Raw genomic sequence first — 21,232 nt, 5'->3', positions numbered from 1 at the left:
AGCGATAACAACTTAAGCGTTTAGGCGGATACGACACCGAAACGAGCGTGTGTATACAGTTGAATGATGATGTTGAAAGGATCCTACGAAGGGTAAACAAAGGAGAAAGATAGCGCAGGAATGGTAAAGATATAGCGATAAACATGTCGCCGATTATTACACTAGGAAGATCACGGCTATGAATGATTCTGATTCTGAAAGGAGACGAGCAACACAGGAAAAGATAAGGGAAAACTTACCACCAACGATCACACGCAGATTGAAAAGTAAGATAATAGAGTAGAAGAACGATGTTTACCTGCAATAAACAGATTTCAAACCAAACGATCACACGCTGTATTTCCCGTCGTGTCAGATTCTTTCCTTCTACGTTTAAAGCAAAGTGAGCAGTCTGCGCCAAACCGCACCATCTATTGTAAAATAGGTTTCGTATAATGATAACTAAATTTATGAAAGCTAAGTTTAACTCATTCAATAGAAGTGTGGGCCATAATTGTTTTAGTTTCAAATACACAGAATGTCCGGAATTGACTTCACACATAAAAGAAACACGAGAAGAACAAATACAAAACGAAATTAAAATAAAACAAAACTGATTTTTTTCATATTAAGTAATTGAAAAAGCTTGGACATTAAATATCCCCCGCATCCTAATGATGAAGCACTTGCTTCGTGATATTATACATAGAAATGGGTAAAAAATAGTGATAAATCCTTTTTTTCATTATGATGTTTTGAAACATTTATTGTATTTTACTGTTTTGCTGTTTAGTTTTCTTTGTTTCTGCTATTCTGCCTTGCCTATTTCCTTTCGGAAAAGCGTACACACTGCAATTCCGATCCTACACCCCACGAACAAGGGTGTGTGTCTGGTACACACACACGCGCACCTTTCCTCTTCCTCGATGTAATTCCGCTTTAATTCTCTTTCCCTGCTACTATTACTCCACGGCTACATGGCTAACATACCAGAGAGGATGAGCTTTCTCCTCTTCTGTTTCATTCTAAACTTCTGCTCCTCTACCTCTCCCACCGCTTGCTGCTTTCTAATTACGGCCCCCTTTCTCAGGGGGGGGAGTTGTATTATAATGCTTAAAGTTTTGCTCTCTCTCTCTCTCTCCTTCTCTCTCAACATACACATCGGCTAAACCTAGAGGACAGACAGAAGGTATTGATTGGTTTTTCTTTTGTTTTTAATATGTTCATACTTATATATGTATATCTCTCGGCCATTAGCGGAGGCGTGTGCGTGGGACACACACACACATACACTCGCCCCCAGACACCCATCTCCCCCTAGAGGGTGTGGTTGTGGGCGGCCGTATCGGAACCCTCGAAGATTCTAATTAGCACAAATAAGAGTTGGACGTCGACCAATTGACCAACACGGCTAAGTGCGCTAAGGAGAGAACCGCGCGCGCGCGGGGGCTTTACACCGATATTAATACACACACGACCGTTTTCGAGGCATAGCATTTCGAAATGGGAGGAAATTCATACGTCTTCTTCTTCTTCCTACTTTCTTCTCTGCTGCCGAACCCGCAAAGGGGAATCAGCAGCAGCAGCAGCAGCATTGATGAGAAGCATTTTAAAATTCAATAATCGTTTCATCTTTTCCTTGAGAAATATATATATATAAATGTACTTCTTGCAAAATGAAGCGCTTCGAGCGCTAAGAGGGGATTAACCTTTGATCGTCTCACCATTGCTACACACGCTAAAAACGCAGGTTTGCTTTTCTGGCGAACTTTCCTGCCAAAAAGAAAGGGGCAAACAGAAAGGGCGAGAAGAACAACAAAACACGAAACCTAGTTTCCCGCCATTGAAAATTGCGAGCGCGCACGCTTTCTCTCTCTCTCTTTCTCTGTGGCGACGGACGCGCCATCTAGCGAGCGCTAGCGAAACAAAACATTCAGCTTGTTTTTGATGCGTTTTTTCTTGCGCTTCGTGTCTATCTTGGTAAAAGCCGAAAAAAAACAAGGCTAGAATAGTAGAGTTTGTCGACCAAAAACGGGACATTTTACACAATGTGACTGGATGTAAGATGGCTTAGTGTCAGAGTGCGCAAACCGCGGCAGGGTCCCGTCGGGGTGGCGCGCAGCAAATCGACTTCGGGTGTGTGGTGGTACCCGTTGTACGTACGCACGTACCCACGTTAAAATATATAAACTTTTTTATACTTTAGAAAATACATTTAAAACTACACAAAACGAAACTAAATACTTTCTATCAATAACTTTAGCTACATTATCATTACAACAGATGGGAGCGATGGGTGAAAAAGGGGATTAGAAGGGAAGCTGGATGGATGACGGGTATGGTGGTTGAGATGCTGACACAGATGAGGACAAACACTGTTATGTATGCACATCGTCCCTTCCTTGGAGAGTTGAAGGAACTGGATGATCTCGACTGAGCCCCGCGCCAGCCGCCAGAGCTTGATGATAGAGTAGATGTGTTAGAGTGTTTGTGTGTGATGAGTACTAAAACAATGAAATGATAGTTGCGCGGGCGACGAACTCTCCCTCGCTCTCTCTCTCTCTCCTCTCGCTTCCTAATGACACAACACACCGCCGCGCCGTTCCCTACCACCAGTGTACCAGCGACGCCGAGGACGGGGTAGGAGGAGGTGGCGGTGGACAGACGGCAGTGGACGGGAGGGCCAGGACCTAGTCCTTGTTGTTGCTCATCGATTCCGCGCTCTCGGTCGACTGGCGGCCACCCTCGGACGAGGCGACGCTGGTAGCACCGCCCCCGTTCGCCAGCAGACTGCCGATGGATGAGGAGGAGGCGGGGGCCGCGCCGCCACCGCCCGCCGGCCCATTGCTTGGTTCGCCGACGGCACCACCGCCCGCCCCCTTCGACTGGGAGGACGGTTTCGGTGTGGCGGCGGCGCTGGACGGGGCCGCATCGAACGACTGCACCTGCGCCTCGTACAGCAGCTGCATGATCTTGAGCGAGGTGAGCGAGGATATTCGCTCCGGCAGCTTGCGCAGCACCTCGCCGACGTACAGCCCGTACGCGCCGTGCTCGTCCAGGTGGGCCTGATGCTCCAGGTTGTTCTGGTACTTGACGGTGCGGTTGAGGTTAAAGTTGGACAGGGACGCCTCGTCCCCGTCGTAGCCGACGCGGGACCGCTTCGGCAGCCCGTACGACACCTCCACGTTCGACATGGCGGCCGGTATGGGCGACTCGACGGGCGTCGGCTGCTGGTGGTGGTGGGCATGGGGATGGCCGGCAGCGCCGCCCCCGGCACCACCGCCGGCACCGTGCTGCTGCTGCTGCTGGAGGGCGGCTGCCGCTACTGCTGCACTGCCCGCCGCACCGCTGCCGCCCGGTCCGTGCGGGTGATGGTGCGGATGGTGGCCACCGGTCGGCATGCCGCTCCGCCCGAACGGATGGTGATGGTGGTGGGCTCCGGCGCCGGCGTGCGATCCGTGCTGCTGGCCGGCCGGACCGCCCGGTTGGCCGACGGCACCACCGCCGCCGCCGCCGCCCGGCTGACTGGCGCCGTGCGGCGGTGGCAGCTGATGGTCGCGCTGGTGCGGATGCGGCGGCTGCAGATGATGCAGTCCCATCGGATCGTGCGCGGACGGGAAGCCGGTCCCTGGCGGGCCCCCGAACGGACCGTGCCCCTGCAGCTTCAGGTGCTGCTGGTACTGGAGCTGGGCGTGCGAGTTCTGGGCCGCCACGGCCATCTGCTGCAGGTCGAGGTACGCGTGCAGATCGTCCTTGGCGTCCTCCTGCTGTTCGCGCTGCCGCTTCCGCAGTATGTTCATCGGGTTCGTTTCATCGTCACTGTGGGTAGGTGGGGAGGTGAAGAGGAAAAAGCGAAGATTAATTTAATGTGTTTTTATTGTGAAGTTTCTTTGGCAACTCTGGGCACTAATAACTAATTACGACTTAATTAAAGATAAACAGTTTACTGCATAATAGAGATGGGCCCATGGAATAAGAGTGAACGAGTGAGTTGGGTAAATTCTCCAAGTGTACTACTTGTCAATATAACAAAAAGATGTGTTTATATGCATCTGCTGGTTAATTTTTTTAATACCTCAATAGCTAGCCGGTTTTTATTCACACTGTATCAGGGAATCGAATTTCAAAGGATCGAGTTGTTAGTAGCCTCAAAGAATGAGTTATATGAATCCAAAAAGAGTGAATCACTCACTAGACGATTCAGAGTAGTAATAGGAAAAGCTAGCAAAAATCCGGAGTAAACTCTGATCCGACTCCAGAAGGTAGGACCGACCAGCAATATTCGCATTAGCAGTCGGAGTAGACTGGGGCTGTCAGTGTAGGGGCCGGAAAATACCGGCGCAAGGATGCTGTCGTTGCTAGTGACATTGAACGACTCCGGACGACTCCTACTTCGGACGATTCAGACTCCTGGCGACTCCGACTTGAGCTTGACTCTGATGCCGGCAGAATTCGGATCCGGTCGACTCTGACTACGAACAACTTCGACGCTGGATGACACCGACACCGGGCGGAACTATTGATTCCGATTTTACCAAAGTCGGAATCGAACTAACAATAACCGGCGTCGGATGGGAGTCGTGGGTACGCCCCTGAGAGCACATCACCACTACTCCAGAGAGTGAGTGATTTGAATCCAAAAAAGTGAGTTTCTAGGCGCTCCAGAGAGTGACTTGGATCCCAAAGGTAAAGGAGTAGTAAAAGGATACTTGTAGTAGAGATTAGAGTTGTGCCTCAAGAACCAGATCTGTACGATTCATTCAATTCGTCCTAAATAACGAACGACCTACGTTCATCTAATCTCCGTTCGTCGATTCTTCATACATAAAAATGTACTGAGTTGGTCATGAAAAAAACGTCCTACCCGTCGAAATGAAAAACATCCTAGTACGCCTGGTCGTTCACATCATCCAATACAAATATGAACGTGAACCGTATGACCAGATCGTTCACTAAAAGAACTTTCTATCTGTCGAAATAAAGATTGTCATTGTCTGCCAAATAATTTACAAGATGTAATCAAGTAATTCTTCTTGTGAAATGAAGCCATTTACGATATTTTCATAAACTGAAATGAACGAATGAATCGAGATTCACGGCTCAGTTCATGTAAATGAAAGATACTAGTACGTTCACGTTCATGTAAATCAGGTATGTCAAACTGGCGGCCCGCGTCGATTCTGAATGCGGCCCGCGAGAGTATTTTGAGAATTGCTAAAAGCACTGCAAACCATAAATCTGTTATTACTATTTGTCAAAGTGTATTAAATTTTCAAGAGAAGAACAATCCTTCTGTTGGTATATTTTTCGAAGCTAACATGAATGTACCCATAACATCTCATAAACTTATTCTACACAAAGGTACATATCAATCGAGACCCTTAAGAATCATTGAATCGAATGCAAGCTCAGTCGTATTATGTTTCGATTAAATTCTGAATATTAGCATAATTTTTTGCACACTCGATTACACATTCTGTATGGAAAAAAAAAATTGCCTCAACTGTCTACAAACGAAAAAGGAATGAAAATAACTTGATACACACACTAGAAAATTTTTCAACAACTAGTGATTGATTGTCGGAATCGCATCCACGGCTCAAAACCATTTCCGATCATAGCTATTCTGACTTCGAATCCGGCCAAATCAAACCAACAGTTCCGTTCGGTGCCGTCCGAAGCCTAAAGAGCCATTTAGAACCATTCGGAACCGTTGGAATCATCGGTTGTCCCGCCGAAATTGACAATCTTCATGCCCTCGACTGCCGAGTAAAGGATTCATCCGAATCCGATTTTTTCCCACCTTACAATGTTACATCATTGATATTCGATTGGAGCCTCTTCTGTTTTTTGTCATAATCATGCCACCATAAATGTTAATAAAAATGATTGTAGCCAAGTTGGAATTATTTGTACCCAACATTCTGCAAGACGAATTAATGAAATTTCCAACCTCCCCAAAAATCAAAACCAAAAGCCTAAAGGATTTAGATTAAGGATAAAAATAATCGAAATGCCTAAGCCTTGCAATACAAAGCTTATTAATAGATTAGCTCACACAGTCCTCGATTCCTCAATTCGCGAATCATCTCCCTTTAAGTGTCAAAAATAGGATTGCCGATCTGTATGGGATCACACACCACGACTCTTCGTGAGATAAAATTATCGTAATTTAAAAAAAAAAAGATATTCGTAAAATACGGGTTCTTGTTATAAGAAATGAATATATCACCAGAACACTTGGAACTTGGAAATTAGCGAAAAATAATGTTTAAACACGTGTTATTACAATTTTTCTCTTGATCTGTCAAAAAATTGCAAGAAAATATTTTTGATATTCATCCAGTGATGGATAGCTCGGATTGTTTGAAAAAGAATCACTGTAGGCTGCTAGACTTCTCCTACTTCAGTGAAAAAGTGTGTTTGACAGATATTTTCTAGCAGAACAGCCGTAAGAGAACGCGAGTAATGAAAAATGTTCTATTTTAATAATAACATTGAAAGTACATTAAAAAATTTTCTCATATTAAAAAGAGCACATATAAAAATAACATCGCGAATTTGTACATAACAAACGATTCCAGATAAGAAGCGAGGAGTACAAAAAGACAATTTGTTTAACAATAAAAATGTAAAAAAGTATTTTACATAAACATTGGGGTATATTTTCCATTTTCAACTTTGCGGCCCGCGAATCACTGAAAATTTGTACTAGCGGCCCTCTGATGAGATGAGTTTGACACTGCTGATGTAAATGAACCGAATTGCCCAAGCCTAGTAGAGATGTTCACATTGAGTAAGAATGAGTGTGTGAGTTGAATCCTGCAAACGAGCGTGTAAACTCAACTCAGCTCGAAGAGGTTATACGTAAATCTCTTTGTTATTTACACTAGTTTTATGATTCAATATTTTCAATTTATTCACTAGCAATTCAATAGTCGATATAGTAAGTTGAATTCGTAAACAGTGAGTCACCAGCCAGGACAGAGAGTGAATGAGTATAATCCCACAAGAGTGAGTGGTTAGTCGGCGCGAGCGAGTGAGTTGAGTAGTTAAAATAAATTTTGTATTGCATTATTTTGTTCTCAATTTTTACATAATGAGTTGAATATTTTTTGGCCACTAAATAAAGTGAATATTAAAGAGGCGCAACACCACACAACTTGTTTCAGGTATACTTTATGTTTTAACTAAATAAAATACGCAATAATAAAATTGTATACCATCATAAAACCACACTTAACCGATCTGAAACGATTTTTATCACCAATTGCTCAACGTCCCGAAAGAACAGCGAGACAATAAACACTCCAACTCAAAAATAAACATACTTTCCCGTGGCATGGCCATTTTCTCACCCAATTATTCCCAGACTTAACTTTCCTCTCCCTTTGCTCACTCACCCTTCAATCTCTGCTTGAACGTATCATAAAAGGAATGGTTCTACCAAGAAAGATCCCCCCTCTTCCTGTGTAACCAAGAGGACGGACGCGTGACTCTCTTTCTCGCATTTTGATTGGTTTAAATTAGACCATCGCTTGTGTAAGGCCAGTTTCCAGCGTGCGAGAGCGACGACGACGACGACGTTGGGCTGCCCCGGCAGCTCCACCATCCTTTGTCCATGGCCGGAACAAAACAACAACAACTACTTCACATCGTGTGCCTCCTCCTCCTTCTCTATTGCTTCTAATTTACTTTTCAACGAAATAAATTTATTCTTAAACATAGCGTTCGCTTGGCACAAAATGGGCGTTGGCCTGTTGGTTGGTTGAGGAGATGATATGGCATACACACACACACATACACCACTTGGAAGTCATTAAGGATGATGGTTTGGGTGGCGGAATGAGTGTGTGTGTGTGTGTGTGGAATGAAAAGTTGCTCGACTCACTAGCGATGATTTATGTTTGATTATATTTTAAAATAACTTATAACCATACCCTCCTCTTCCGTATGTAATGGGAGTGCGTTCAGTACACGCGTTTGGGAGATTTATTAGAATATATTTCCCCCTTCCCTTCACGAGCCAGCTCGTTTTGCCCTAACATTGAAAGACTCTTTTCAACCGACGCAAATGATACGTTACGTCGCATACTTTGGATGTAAAAATTATCTCTGCCGTTGAACAATTGCAAAGCACAAATCAACCGAACGAACGGCAGCAGCCGTTGGCAGCGCATACAAACCGTCCCCCCATAATCATATGACGGACGTGCGGGGCGCGCGCGTAGGAGATCCAATCGGACGAACAACAATTGTACATGAAAAGCATAAAAACCCGTAGTTTCCTTCGTAACATGTCCAACCCTTGCTTTAACCTACTTTAAACCCTAGTAAGTGGATGTGTTGTGTTACATCGATCGCATGATGAAAGAGAGCGCGCTTGTCCAACCCACTTGCTTATAACTTCTATTGTTCGAGCGATGTTATGATATGTAGCGGCAAATTGCACATTACATATCTAAATCATTTCCTTCCCTGCGGAACGGAGAATAAAACGTGCATGACAACTTGCGTCCATCTCGTGCGCCCTCGGCCCTAAACACCCTACACCACTGTGTGTGTGTGTGTGTAAAGTACAACCTCCTCTGCTCCCTCTGCTTCGCGATTGCCATCGCATTGTTCCCCCCCTCATTGAAAAGCCGCCACACACTTACGTATCGTCCGGTTCGCCGTTCGGGGCACGCGGTCTCCGGATTTTGATGTGTTTGTTGAGAAACTTGAGCTTCTCGAGCAGGGGCCACTCGCTGCAGTTGACGCCGTTCTTCATGATGCGCCGCTCGACCGTGAACCGGCACCGGAAGTAGGTCATGCGCTTCTTGCACTGCTCCACGTCCATCTCGCACAGCCGGCTCAGCTCGCGCCAGGCCTTCTCCTTCTTCGACTGGAACTTGTAGTGCGGGTGGCTCTTGTCGTACAGCACCGGCATCCGGCGGTAGTAATCGCACAGTTTTTCATCTTTCTGTAAACAAAACAGGGCGAGAGAGAGAGAGAAGGAGAGAGGTAAGCGAAAGGGTTAATTGTCGTCAGCTTTTACAAGTGTCGCGTGTGAAGAAGACGGACGGAACATTGTATCGGTTTCCTCTGGATGGACCGGGGAGGTAGTAGAATTTAAAAAGCGCAGTAAAATAGTGCACCATGCCCAGCAATTACGGCTGCACACTGTATTTCTATTGTAATGCAACGTTGGTTTTGTTTTGAAGTTTCGAAATGGTTTAAATAATTCACACGGCCACCGAAGTATGTGTGGTAGTAGAGTTGGTGGGGGGAATATGCAGGGCAAAATGGGCACCCTTTGTTTAAAAAATTATTCCAAAATTAAGATAAATTAAAAGTGTATTCATTGCAGTATTGTATCGACGCCAAGTAGGTTTTATAACCCCGTTACTAAACAAAAATCAAGACAAAAGAAACTAAATTTTAAAAAATTCAGCAGAAAACACATATTATTATTTACCAGTTCGAAAATAGGCTTCAATTAGTAATGCAAAAAAGTGTAAACACAGTGTACACCCCGCGACTATGACATTTTTAAAGGATTTGGCCAAAACATTTTAGAACAAAATGTATCTTGAATGATCGCTAATGTAACCAAAAATGTACAAATGGTTAGACCGAGGTAAAAAACTAGATTATTTTGACAAATTACGCATAATACAAATTTCAGACTTTTAACGTTTTATTTTTATTTTTTGGATAATAAAACTAATCATTTTGGCTAGTAACGCTAAATGCAATTAGCTCTTGCTCATTGGTATCAGATGTGTAAGAAATATATTTTTTTATGATTTTTTAAACAAAGCTCATCGAAATATTTTATTAAACAATTACTAGCAATTTTTACTAAACGCTTAAAACGATTGGTAGTTCTAGATCGGTAGTTTAATTCACCGATAAACAGTCGTAAGAAATAATTGTGCTTGGCAACAAATTATAAAATAATAATACTCAAAATTCATAACATGTCCATATTGCCCCCCTATTCCCATACAGGAAAAAAGAGAAAATGATGCAAAATGTACAATCATAGAAGGGTAATTTATTACAGATATTGGTTTCTAGGGCCAGATAAATTGATTCCACTAAAATATTAAAAAAAGAAATAAGAAAAAAATGAAGCACCGGGACCCTTCTTTCAGTATTATAAAAGCTGCTGATTCATAATCGAATTCCTATTTCCGTGTTTCACATTGATTATGTTTAATTTATGAGCTATTGCTTCAATGCCATTATAAAATTGCTTCACGTGGTCCCTGTTGGCTCCGTTCTTCCCCGAACTTCCCCGAAAAAAAAACGACGAACAAAACAAAAAGAAAGGACGAACCTCCAACACGTCGGTGGACCCGTGGCTACTGCGACCGTTCGATTTCGGCGACGTTTGATGAAAGTTCGCTGCCAGTGCGCTGGCGGGCAGCAGATTGAAGAACGGCGGCGACAACGACGGTATCATCGTCAGTTCCGGCAGTAGTTCCATCATTTTGAATGTGTGTATGTATATATGCTTATTATTATTTATAACTCGTAACAAAAACTCGGCTTTCTCGGTGCTTAACTAAAACAAGTGTTTCACTCTTTTTCTTTTCTCACAGTATTTTACGCTTACAGCGCTTACACCACACATAGTAATATTAATAGAAAGCTGACTGGGTGCATGGTCCTTTTTAAGCGGAAGCGGAGAAGGAGAAGGAAGAAGATAAATTATCGTACCGTTACGGTAACAAGAATACAACCCCTTGAAAACGCACCCCTCGATTGTTCAAATACACGGACAAAAAAAAAAAAAAAAAAAAAAAACACGCACGGACACAACACAACAATTCAGCTGCTGGGCGCTGCTTTTAGCAACTCATCAGCGCAGCGCAACTGACCGATTCGTGTGTTAAATCACCCCCCAAAACCAGATTTCTTCTTCGGCTTTAGAAAACTCTATTTATTAGTCGACGAAAAGACAGGAGCATGGGGATGGCAGGAGCGAAGGGACGGCGACGGCGACCAAGGCGCGTAAGAAATTGTATACCCTCTGCGCCTTATTGCGCAAGGTGGAAATAGAATTCATAACAAAAACGCCATTCATTGGTATTTCAAAATTTTATGTGTTGCACGTTAACACATTTTGTATGCCTCTCCCCCCCCCCCCCCCCCCCCTCTTGTTGCGAAAGCCCGGCACAGTGTGCGCGTGTGTGTGTGTGTTTTGTTGGGAATGTAAACAAAAATTTTCGAGCGCGTTGTTGCTGATGATGCTGGTGCGCAAACACAACGCAGCTGAAACACATTCTCCCGGAACAATGGATGGCCAAAAAGGAAAGAGAGCGAACGAGCGAGAGAAATACTTAGCGTGTGTGTGTGCGAGCAAGAAGGAAGATGGTTGAAGTGAGAGAGATAACCGAGAGCGAAAAGGGGAAAAACAAGAGCAATACAAATAAAAGATAACTGTCGAAATATAAAATGTAATAGCCACACTGCTGGCTCATATACACACTCACGCACAAATGCTCAGAGAGCTATGCGAAACGAGGCAGGGGCAGGGCAGCATACCACCACCATCACCACAAAAGCAGCAAGAGCTTTTAGCATAAATAAATAACCAAATAATATTGCTTCACAAACAACAACGTAGGAAAAAAGTAATCTCGGACGGCTGGTGGAGGTTTTAGGCCGCGGGGCCATGGGGATTCTCAGCGCTCATTTTCTCAAGCACTCATGAGTGCTTTTGAGAAATCCTCGTTCTCAGCGTTTGTCGAATCGGAACAAAATCGGTTTTGAGAATCTTTGAGAATCTTTGAGAAAGTTGACGATGCAGCGATCGAATTGAAATATAAGCAAATGTGCTATTTGTTTTTCGGTAATCACTTTGGAAAATGTATTCAATGTTTATAATTGAAAAAAAAAAATAAAAAAATGCGATCAAAAATATATTTTCTATTTAAAGCTCCAAATAAAGCATGAGTGACCTTATCAGTTTCTCAAAGTGAGAAAAATTGACGACGGCCACGGGCTCGCGTCTGAGAACAAGATTTGAGTGCTAGAGAAACTTAAATGAGTGCTTGAGAATGTTTTCTCAGCTTGAGAAAGCCCCGTGGCCCCGCGGCCTTAAGTTTCCTTTGGCCGCGGGGCCATGGGGATTCTCAACGCTCATTTTCTCAAGCACTCATGAGTGCTTTTGAGAAAACCTCGTTCTCAGCGTTTGTCGAATCGGAACAAAATCGGTTTTGAGAATCTTTGAGAAAGTTGACAATGCAGCGATCGGCTAACTAAAATATGGAAAATTGTGCTATTTGTTTATCGGAAATCACTTTGGAAAATGTATTCAATGTTTATAATTGAAAACGTTAAAAAAATATGCGATTAAAAACTGTTTTTCTATTTAAAGCTCTAAATAAAGCTTGAGTGTCTATATCAGTCTCTCAGGGTGAGAAAAAACTGACGACGGCCACGGGCTTGAGTCTGAGAACAAGTTTTGAGTGCTTGAGAAACTTAAATGAGTGCTTGAGAACGTTTTCTCAGCTTGAGAAAGCCCCGTGGCCCCGCGGCCTTTCTTTTCCAAAGTATTTCCTTCGTTTCGTTTCACACACACACACAGGCACACAGCCAAATACGCACTCAAACTCACAAAACCGAACACACAGGCTAATGGTTTCTGTGGAACGACCGATTTGAATTAAAATAAACAGAAAGAAAGAAAGAAGGAAAAAAACATCGAACATACACAACAACCACACACACACAGGCCGGTCTACTTCGAACAACACGGACCTTTAGAAATAGTAGTGTGGAATTTTGTTAATGTTAGGACAATAAAAAATACATAAATGGAAACTTAAATTAAATAACCTACACACACGTACGGGGCGGGGGGGGAGAGCGAAAGAGCTAGCCACCCACCCGCCCCAACACCTTCCAAATAAAACCGGTCGCACACCAAAAAAAATCGTGGAAAGGCCACAAAACAGCCAAAGCAGCACACCACACAAAACACGTCTTTTCATTCGGCGGGTTTATTATTATTTTTATAATGAATTTATGAAAATGATTCCACGCGGCACCACATTGCCCACACCACGCTGATTGCATACGTTTTTACTTGTGTGGAGACATGTTGAATAGGGAAGAAATTAAGCCGAATCGTGCCATTCGAAGATGATGTGGGCCTTAAACTTTCAACGAACTGGGAGAAGGGGGTGGGAAGCAAGGGAAATGGGGATCCCCAATGGGAAGTTTAGTAAAACTGATGACAAAAACTTGATATTTCGGGTTTATAGAGCTCTAAACTCTATAGGAAAGGCGCATGAAGGCGGGCGGGGGAGTGAAGGGGACAATAAAACATACACATCAACCGTCCCTCATCCGTGTACTCAATTCAAATTCCCGCTCAAATCTTTCTGTCCGTTGGGTGCAGCCAGGTGCTTCGATCAAACGAATTATGTCGCCCTTTTTATAGCACCTAATACAACTCAAATAACACTCTTGACATTAAAGGGCAGAGCAGCATGTATCTCTCTTTAACTTTACTAGAGAGAGAGAGGGAGCACGCACAAACGCATATTATTATAGACGACATTTACATTTCTCGCTCGGAAAGGACAAAGCCCAACAATCACATAATTCCAAGTAGTTCGCGCACACACACCACTTTACACACACCTGTCAGAGATTGAGAGATACACGACAAGAGCACATACACATTGCGACACGCGCAAAACACGGCAGTTGTCAAAAGTGCACACAACGCTTTCCCCCCCTTCACCCAACCCATCCCACCCATCGGTGCAACACGAGGGGAATAAAAACAATGCAACAGGGGGAGGGTGGGTGCAAGTGTAATTGATCGTTTCATGACTGTGTGTCGGACTATTTGTTTAAAACAACCATAAAGTACAGACACGAACGCATGTCGATTTTTCCCCTCCTTCCCTTTGTCACTCTCTCTCTCTCTCTTTCTCTTCTCTCTGCTTCGACTTCTCACTACTCCTCATGGACTGCATGGATGGATGGAATGCAACTGTCACAACAGGACTATCCACTCCAAACACTCTAAAATACACACGCGCGCACACACGCACACTCGATTCGTCATTGTTTATTCATACACAGCATACTTGTCCCACTCCTCCATCTCCCCCTCAGCGCTTGAGGTGGGGTAATGTTAAACTCCAACATTAAGCTCTCCCCAATATCACACAAACACACACACACACATAAGCGCTTGGCACATCATGTGCGAAATGGAAATGTTGTTAATTGTGACTGTAAATTGGCCTCGCAAAAGGCAAGGGAGTGAAATCATTTATTCCTTTCGTTCGACGAATGGACAACATTTGCATAACACGGCCGCTTGCCACTCCCCCACCCCTCACTCCACCCTCAACACTCCCACACCCGACATCGTGTTCAACACAAACCACTGCTGCTGCTGCTGCTGCTGCGGTGTCCGTTTGGCCAGCTGGAGCAGCAGCAGTGGAGCAGAGTAGTTCAATTAATCATCCATCAGTCACACTAAAATACACAAACACATGCTTCGTGTTCACACACACACACACACACACACATACACACACATGGAGCGATGATCTAATTCTCGTGTGTGTTTTGTTGTTGCAAAACTACATTTTCAAACGACGGCTTTAAGCGCACACACACACACACACACATGAACGGGTCAGCTTTAATGCACTTTAAATCAAACAATCCTTTCGCCCAACCACTGCCAAGATAAGTAATCCATCCCCCCATTCAGCTTCTATCTCTCTATCGAACTAGTTTTGCATTGCACACACGCACACAAACGGGTCCGGGTGGGATTCGATTTAATCGCATTGATCCGCACGGGTACATAAACAAATGAGCTCAACACAACCGGCACAAACACGGCAAATGGATCGATAAATTCGAAAATTACATTTCACATTGCTCAATTCGCTCTGCGTGCACAGCGGAGAGACACACACACACACACACACCTGCTTGCCCCACTCCTCTACCGCTCGCGCGCGTAATTAATACTTGCAAACACAACCAACACACACGTTTCGTGGGCAATAGAAAGGCGCGTACGCTAGGCACGAGCGCTAGCACAAGGAACCGTACCGAAGCAACGTCAAACGCGTTCTGACATCGGCTGCCATCGGGAGAGAGAGTGCGAACCCCCGGCAGCGCAGGAATACAGGCGCGCGCTCACCGAGCGCTCTCTATCACTCTCTCTTTTTCGCTTGATGCGCGAGCGGCAGTCGAAGATGAGCTCGCTCCCGCTCTATACAATGTAGCAGCGAGCGAACGAGCGAGCGGGAGAGAAGCACCCGTTCGATCAACCCGAGAATACCGAGAAATCGGCAAACGATTCGCAGGTAAATAAATACACCCTCAGAGCGCAACTCTCTTGCACAAAAGATTGTGATACTTTTCTTCTTCCCCATCTGCATGCACCCGGCGGCACCCGCCAGGGTCGAGTACGTTGCGCTTTTGTTTGCTACCTGTCCTTTTTGCTTATCCTTTTCCGGTTTCGGCAGCACGCTGCGGAATTCAAAGGAAAATGATGCGCGTACCGGTGGTGGGAAGGAAGAGGGGCACCGGATCCATTGATCGCACACACGCATACGTACACGTACCCGTGGTAGTATCAAAATCCACCGCGGGGAGTGAGAATGGGTGATTTTTTATCCGTCTCATCGTGGTGAGGAAATTCTCACCCAATCATCTCTCTCGATTTGGCCGCTCTCGGGCGCGCGAAAGGTCGCTAACATCAAAACTATGTGCGTGCGGGAGTGCCTGAGTGTGCGTTACTTTTGTTTTTTTTAGTCCCGCTGCGTTACAGCGTTAGTAGCGCCAGGCGACAGATCGTCTTGGACCGACGACTGATGTAATGCGCGTGAACGCGTGTGTTTGCGTACTCTTGTTTCAGTGGGCCAGTAAGTGCGGAAAGCATTGCTCAAGCATGTGAGGCAAGGATCGCGACTTTGTGAAAATGGTGATCAGAGAATAAATGTATTTTTTCGCGCGTGAAAAGAATCTAGGGGACCGGAACTAATTTACCGTAATACGTAATATCACTCGGTGTACTTCTTCTTCTTCTTTGGCTCAACCAACCGTTGTCGGTCAAAGGCCTGCCTTTAACCTCTTGTGGGTTTGGCTTTCAGTGACTAATTGATTTCCCCCCATAGCAGAATAGTCAATACTACGTATGGCGGCACGGTCTATTTGGGGCTTGAACCCATGACGGGCATGTTGTTAAGTCGTACGAGTTGACGACTGTTCTACGAGACCGGCTAATGTACACTCGGTGTACACTTCTTTGTATTTTATAATAAAATGAGAGGTACAATGTTGCTACAGCACCATCGTTCATAGATTAATTTTTATTAGATCACTTTATGGAACTTATTCTAAAAAAAATGGTAAAAAACCTTTTATAAGCTATCAGGGAAGATAAGCTGTAACGTACATACAAGGAAATGAAAGGGCCAAAAATAAACTTGCTCTCTCTCTCTCTCTCTCTCTTACGTTTATGCGAAGGGAGCGAACGACAACAATAAAAACACTTACAACGCGCCGTGACAGATACTTGTTCAAATAATCCTCGGGACACTCAAAACCGTAAAAGGACGGTAAAAACGCGTATGGGCTATAACCAAATGCACACATTCGCAGTCACACACACACACACGCTCTTCCCTGGCATACACTGTTTAGTTTAATTTATTCGTTCGTTCATGCTTTATTCCTTTTATGCGTGGCACAAACGCGATGATGTTAGTAGTTACACCAACTACTACTACTACACGTGTACCACCACGCAGAGGGACCCCACCACCTCCCCCTTCTCCTCGTTCCTCCTCGCATTTGTAGGGCCTCTTCGCTCGTACATCAGCTTTGATGGTTTCAAGTGCGTAACGCTATATGATTGTTACTTCAGATCCAGCGATTTATGATGATGGCACACCGTCCTCCCCTCCCCCCTCCTGCCGCCCCCCATGTGATCTGTCCTTCCGCTGTCCCTTCGACGCACAACTGCACGATGCGTGTAACTATTAATATACCATTACTATTATCTTACATTTCCCTATATGTTTTGTTCCTCCACTTCCCTTCCTTGTGCAAACCACCCCTTGTTCCCCTGTTCTGCTGCTGCCATCATTATCTCTGCCTTCCCTGTTTCCGAATGTGAATGTCCCAGTGCGATCTCTTCTCGCTCTCTCGCTCTCACTCTCTCCCTCTCTCTGTCTCTCTTAATCTCCGTGTGTTTGTTGTTTGCTCGTTTCGTTTGCGTTATACCTCGTCGTCCCCGTAGTTACGGATGGGACAGACCCACACACACACACACACGCACACAAACACACACGCATTAGCATCATCCTTGTGTTGTTATTAATTTTCTTCTGCTTTGCTACCTCCCTTTTCCATTCCTCCACCCATCAACACAACGCCACTCATACTTTTAGGATTTATGTTGTGTTGTGTGCACAGTGCGGGAACACGGGCGAGAAGGGGGAGGGGGGAGAGGGGAAGGAATTATATTTAGAAAACAGAATATGGAATGTATTATTATATTTCTTTATTCGTCTCGTTTTCATATCTGTGCGCTGCCGGTTTGTTTGCTTCCCGTGGTCCCTCTATCTCTCTCTCTCTTTTTCTCTCCAGCTCCCTGCCAGGCAAAAATAAGCCGATACTATGTTGCTCCGCTATGGCTATGGCTGCTGCTATTTGTTCGCTTACTTTTCTTCATCTGTGGCCTTAACAATGGCGATGTATTATTGTTGTACAAGCCAAGATGGAAAATTCCTTTTAGCTGTTTCCGCACACCACTCCGGCACAACAACACCACCATGCCACAAACGGGAGAAAGAAAGATAGAGCGAGAGAGACAGAGTGTAAGAGGCACAGGGAGTGTGCAGGGGTCTTATTATCTCGAGTTTCTTTGAGTGTATTCCCCCCCTCGCTCCCTGTGTGCCACTTAGCGGGATTGGCTCTTAGCAACGATACACTAAAAGAGAATCGAGAAATTAAGGAAAGAAATCCAAAACCTATGTTAAATTATGTTACAAAGTCGGCTGCAAAATCAAAGCGAAGAAACAGAGCAGAAGCAAACACACACACACACACACACACACACACATCCGTAACTAAATCGAATAGTTTGGGCGAAAAATATATTGGAAAGCATTAGAGAAGCAAACCCCCCGGGTCTCCACCTTTGTAAAACAGGCAACACACAACAAACTCACGGCGATAGCGCGCGTAGCATTTCCAAACTATATGGAAAGGAACAATAAATATTTTTACACCTTTCTGGAAACCCGTTCTGAAACTGCCGGCTATATTTAATATATGGATCGATTGGAGGGAAGCGAACGATCAAATAGTGTTTAAAAAAGAACGTGATTTCTTCCCTTCGTTAGTTTACACTGCAAAAACCATGAGATCAGCCTTCACACAGACACACACCCCGAAACGGGAGCCTTTGCCTTCCTCTATTATTAATCGCCTCGAACCTGCTCATTTGCTGCCCTCGCTGAAGGCAAAAAGTGCGAGAAGTGGTGATGGTGACTGAGAAGAAAACAGTAGGTCTTTCGCCAAGCGAAGAAACAACACCGCGCGCGGCAAGGATTAATTATTTTCGATGAAAACAGTTTTCCATTGAACGCCACACTCGTAAAAGTTCTTCCTTCGCCCTATATGTGTATATGTTGTGGGCAGTAAAATATAACTTCTTCGGGTTGTTGTAAAACTTTGTAAAACATTTTCTTAGAAACCTGTTTGCAGCGAGAAAAGGCGAATGGTGAATAAACAATGGAGAGCTGGGAAGTATTTTCAGTGCAAGAAGTTAAGAAGCATCAGACCCCGGTGCATACACACGCACACAATCAGATGTATGGAGAAAGGGAACAGCAGATTGATTGATCTGTTAAATGAAGGTTGTTTTGCTGTTTGCTATAAATATATGTATACGAGGCGCAGGGGAACAGCAAATGTAATGTAGTAAACCAACGATGGCACGGAATGGAAGAGAGAGAGAGGGCTACGACAGAAAAAGGAACAAGGTAAAATAAATTGGGTAGGAAATGTATTATCGTGATGCCCATATCTTGTCAAAGCTTCGTTAGGGGTTTATTTTTACTTTTATTTTTTTTGCTTTAATAATCAAATTTTCCTTGCGCACTCGTTATACTGTAGGCACTACTACTACACACGATGGGCAGAGATTTATGTTCGAAATAAACAAAGGGGTTGCAAAGCATCCCTCTGATGTATGTGCATGGCGAGAAACAAGTTTTAATTACGCATTTTATTACGATTGCGATGAGAATGATCCATTCCACGCATATCATTAAGATGTTCATGGGAGATATTCGGAATCTTTTTTTGATAGATAAAACTCTTCAGTTTTTAATATCGTGCAATATATTACCTTTTTGAGCTTCATTGCGGTGCCATATAATTTGGGGAATACTTTTTTCAAAAGTATTTTTAAACAATGGTCGTTAAAAGGGTTCTTTATTCCTGCTGGTAGCTGTCGTTATTTGCATAACATTTACAGCAAAATATTTACCACACAGTAACTCTCTCGCTCGTTCTTCTCGCCTCTCTTTGCGCGTAGTTACAATTCATTAAAAATCAGCCAAATTAAATAAACAAGGGTAGTAACAGTAGCTTTCGATTCGGTGCCAACGGTGGTTTCTTGCAAAATCAGCGCTGGGAAACGGCGCGCAACCCTTTTAACGTCAATTTTGCACGAACCATATACGAACCCTGCTGAACCGATTGGCAAGGGATAAATCGGGCAAGTCTCTTTCCTTGTCGGTGTGTGTGTATCACGTAAAATATACCACTCGAAACAAAGGACGATTCACACCACAACGGGTAAAATACACCCGGAGTGAACTGCGTGAAAAGTAGCAACACCATCGTAAGGTAAACTGCAACAGTGCTTTTTAAAAAATACGACAACGGAATTAAACAACTACGACCTCTCCTGTGTGCTGTTGCGTGTGCTGGTATACGAAAAACCTATTATTTGTACTATATTTACCTTCCTGGGATTTTCTTTAATGGAATTCATTCTCCGAAAAAATGTACGGCATGTGTGTGAGCGTGTGTGTATAATGCATGTGGTACTGCTTTGTGTTGCTCCCGTTTCTTAACTGCTCTTCTGCGCTCATGTATTAACTTTGTATGCCCCAAACACAGTCTGTTTATCTTGCAAGAAAACACAACCGAAAAAAGAGTGAAGTTGAAACAGATGGCACATTTTGGGTGGTAGGATAAATAAAAGAATAACTACCGCGCTCTGCGCAGCGCCTGCTGCTATCACCCTTTATGCCGGGTGGGATTTATTCCACGTATCGTGTTTTGTATTTTGAAAGCTAGAAGGAGCTTGAAAGAAATGAAACAATTGTGCTGCTTCTTTTGGAAGAGCGATTCTGAGGCGAAGAAAAGTTTAAAACATTCACGCAGATTAACCCATAGTGACCGCCACCCTTCCCCCTTGTTGCAGCTTCTTGTTACGATTGTGCAGTAGATGAAAGGAGATCACACAAAGAATAATAACGATTTGGAGAGATGAGAAGAATTAACTCGCCGACTTCCTTCCTCAGTGTACTGCGCTACTACTCAAAAAGGGGGCGATCGCGTCCTTAGCGACCCAAGCAGGCCACATTCGTATGCGTACACACATGCTAGCCATAATATAAAACATAAATCAGATCCCTCGCTTCACACATAGAAAACGGGTCCGTTCATGGGGAGTTTCTTGTTCACTCTCTTCCTTTAAATGATCTCGATGACAGCCATAAACAACGGTGGATGAGGGTGCTGATTAGTGGTGGGAGCTCGGAATCGGACTAACCCGATTCCGATTCCGTGTTCCGGAGCCGATTCCGTGTTCCGGATCCGATTCCGATGCTGGAATAGATTCCAATTCCGGAGGTGAATCCGAATCGGAACCGACTTGGGAATCACAATTTGCTCCGGAAACTGAGTCAGAATTGACTCCAGAAATGGAATTAGCTCCAGAATGAGAATCTGTTCTTGAATTGAAATAACAAGTTTCAGAAGCGAAATCAGTCCGAGAATCTGTATGAGAATAGATCGTTTACAAGTAAAATAAGATTTTTTGCGGCTATAAATACGTAGCATACGACCCAAACGCCTATTCTTATGGAAATCTCGAAGCCGATTATGATTTTGGAGCCAATTCCGAATCCGAAACCGATTCTGATTCCGGAGCTGATACCGATTCCAAAACCGATTTCGAAACCGATCC

The 21,232-nt window shown here is 44.2% G+C and overlaps 1 protein-coding gene across 3 annotated transcripts in view; it reads right to left on the bottom strand.

Annotated features, from left to right (window-relative positions):
* Nucleotides 1-715: 715 nt before the first annotated feature.
* LOC5667367 (putative uncharacterized protein DDB_G0291608) overlaps nt 716-21,232 on the bottom strand; it is an 81,632-nt gene continuing 61,115 nt past the window's right edge. The window contains exons 1-4 of one of the 3 annotated variants that reach the window (XM_061640957.1): nt 14,876-15,103; nt 10,304-10,636; nt 8,637-8,941; nt 716-3,798 (exon numbers count right to left, since the gene is read on the bottom strand). In XM_061640957.1, coding sequence (XP_061496941.1) covers nt 2,670-3,798; nt 8,637-8,941; nt 10,304-10,456 — 1,587 coding nt within the window. In that variant the 5' untranslated portion in view covers nt 10,457-10,636; nt 14,876-15,103 and the 3' untranslated portion in view covers nt 716-2,669. Of the gene's footprint in view, nt 3,799-8,636; nt 8,942-10,303; nt 10,637-14,875; nt 15,104-21,232 lie in introns of those variants that run through there. The other 2 variants (XM_061640958.1, XM_001688088.2) reach the window with 2 other exon arrangements.

The sequence above is a fragment of the Anopheles gambiae genome, chromosome 2 (assembly GCF_943734735.2).
Source record: "Anopheles gambiae chromosome 2, idAnoGambNW_F1_1, whole genome shotgun sequence".
Taxonomy (NCBI): domain Eukaryota; kingdom Metazoa; phylum Arthropoda; class Insecta; order Diptera; family Culicidae; genus Anopheles; species Anopheles gambiae.
The sequence above is the reverse complement of the archived record's forward strand: the minus strand, read 5'-3'. Positions and strand labels throughout refer to the sequence as shown.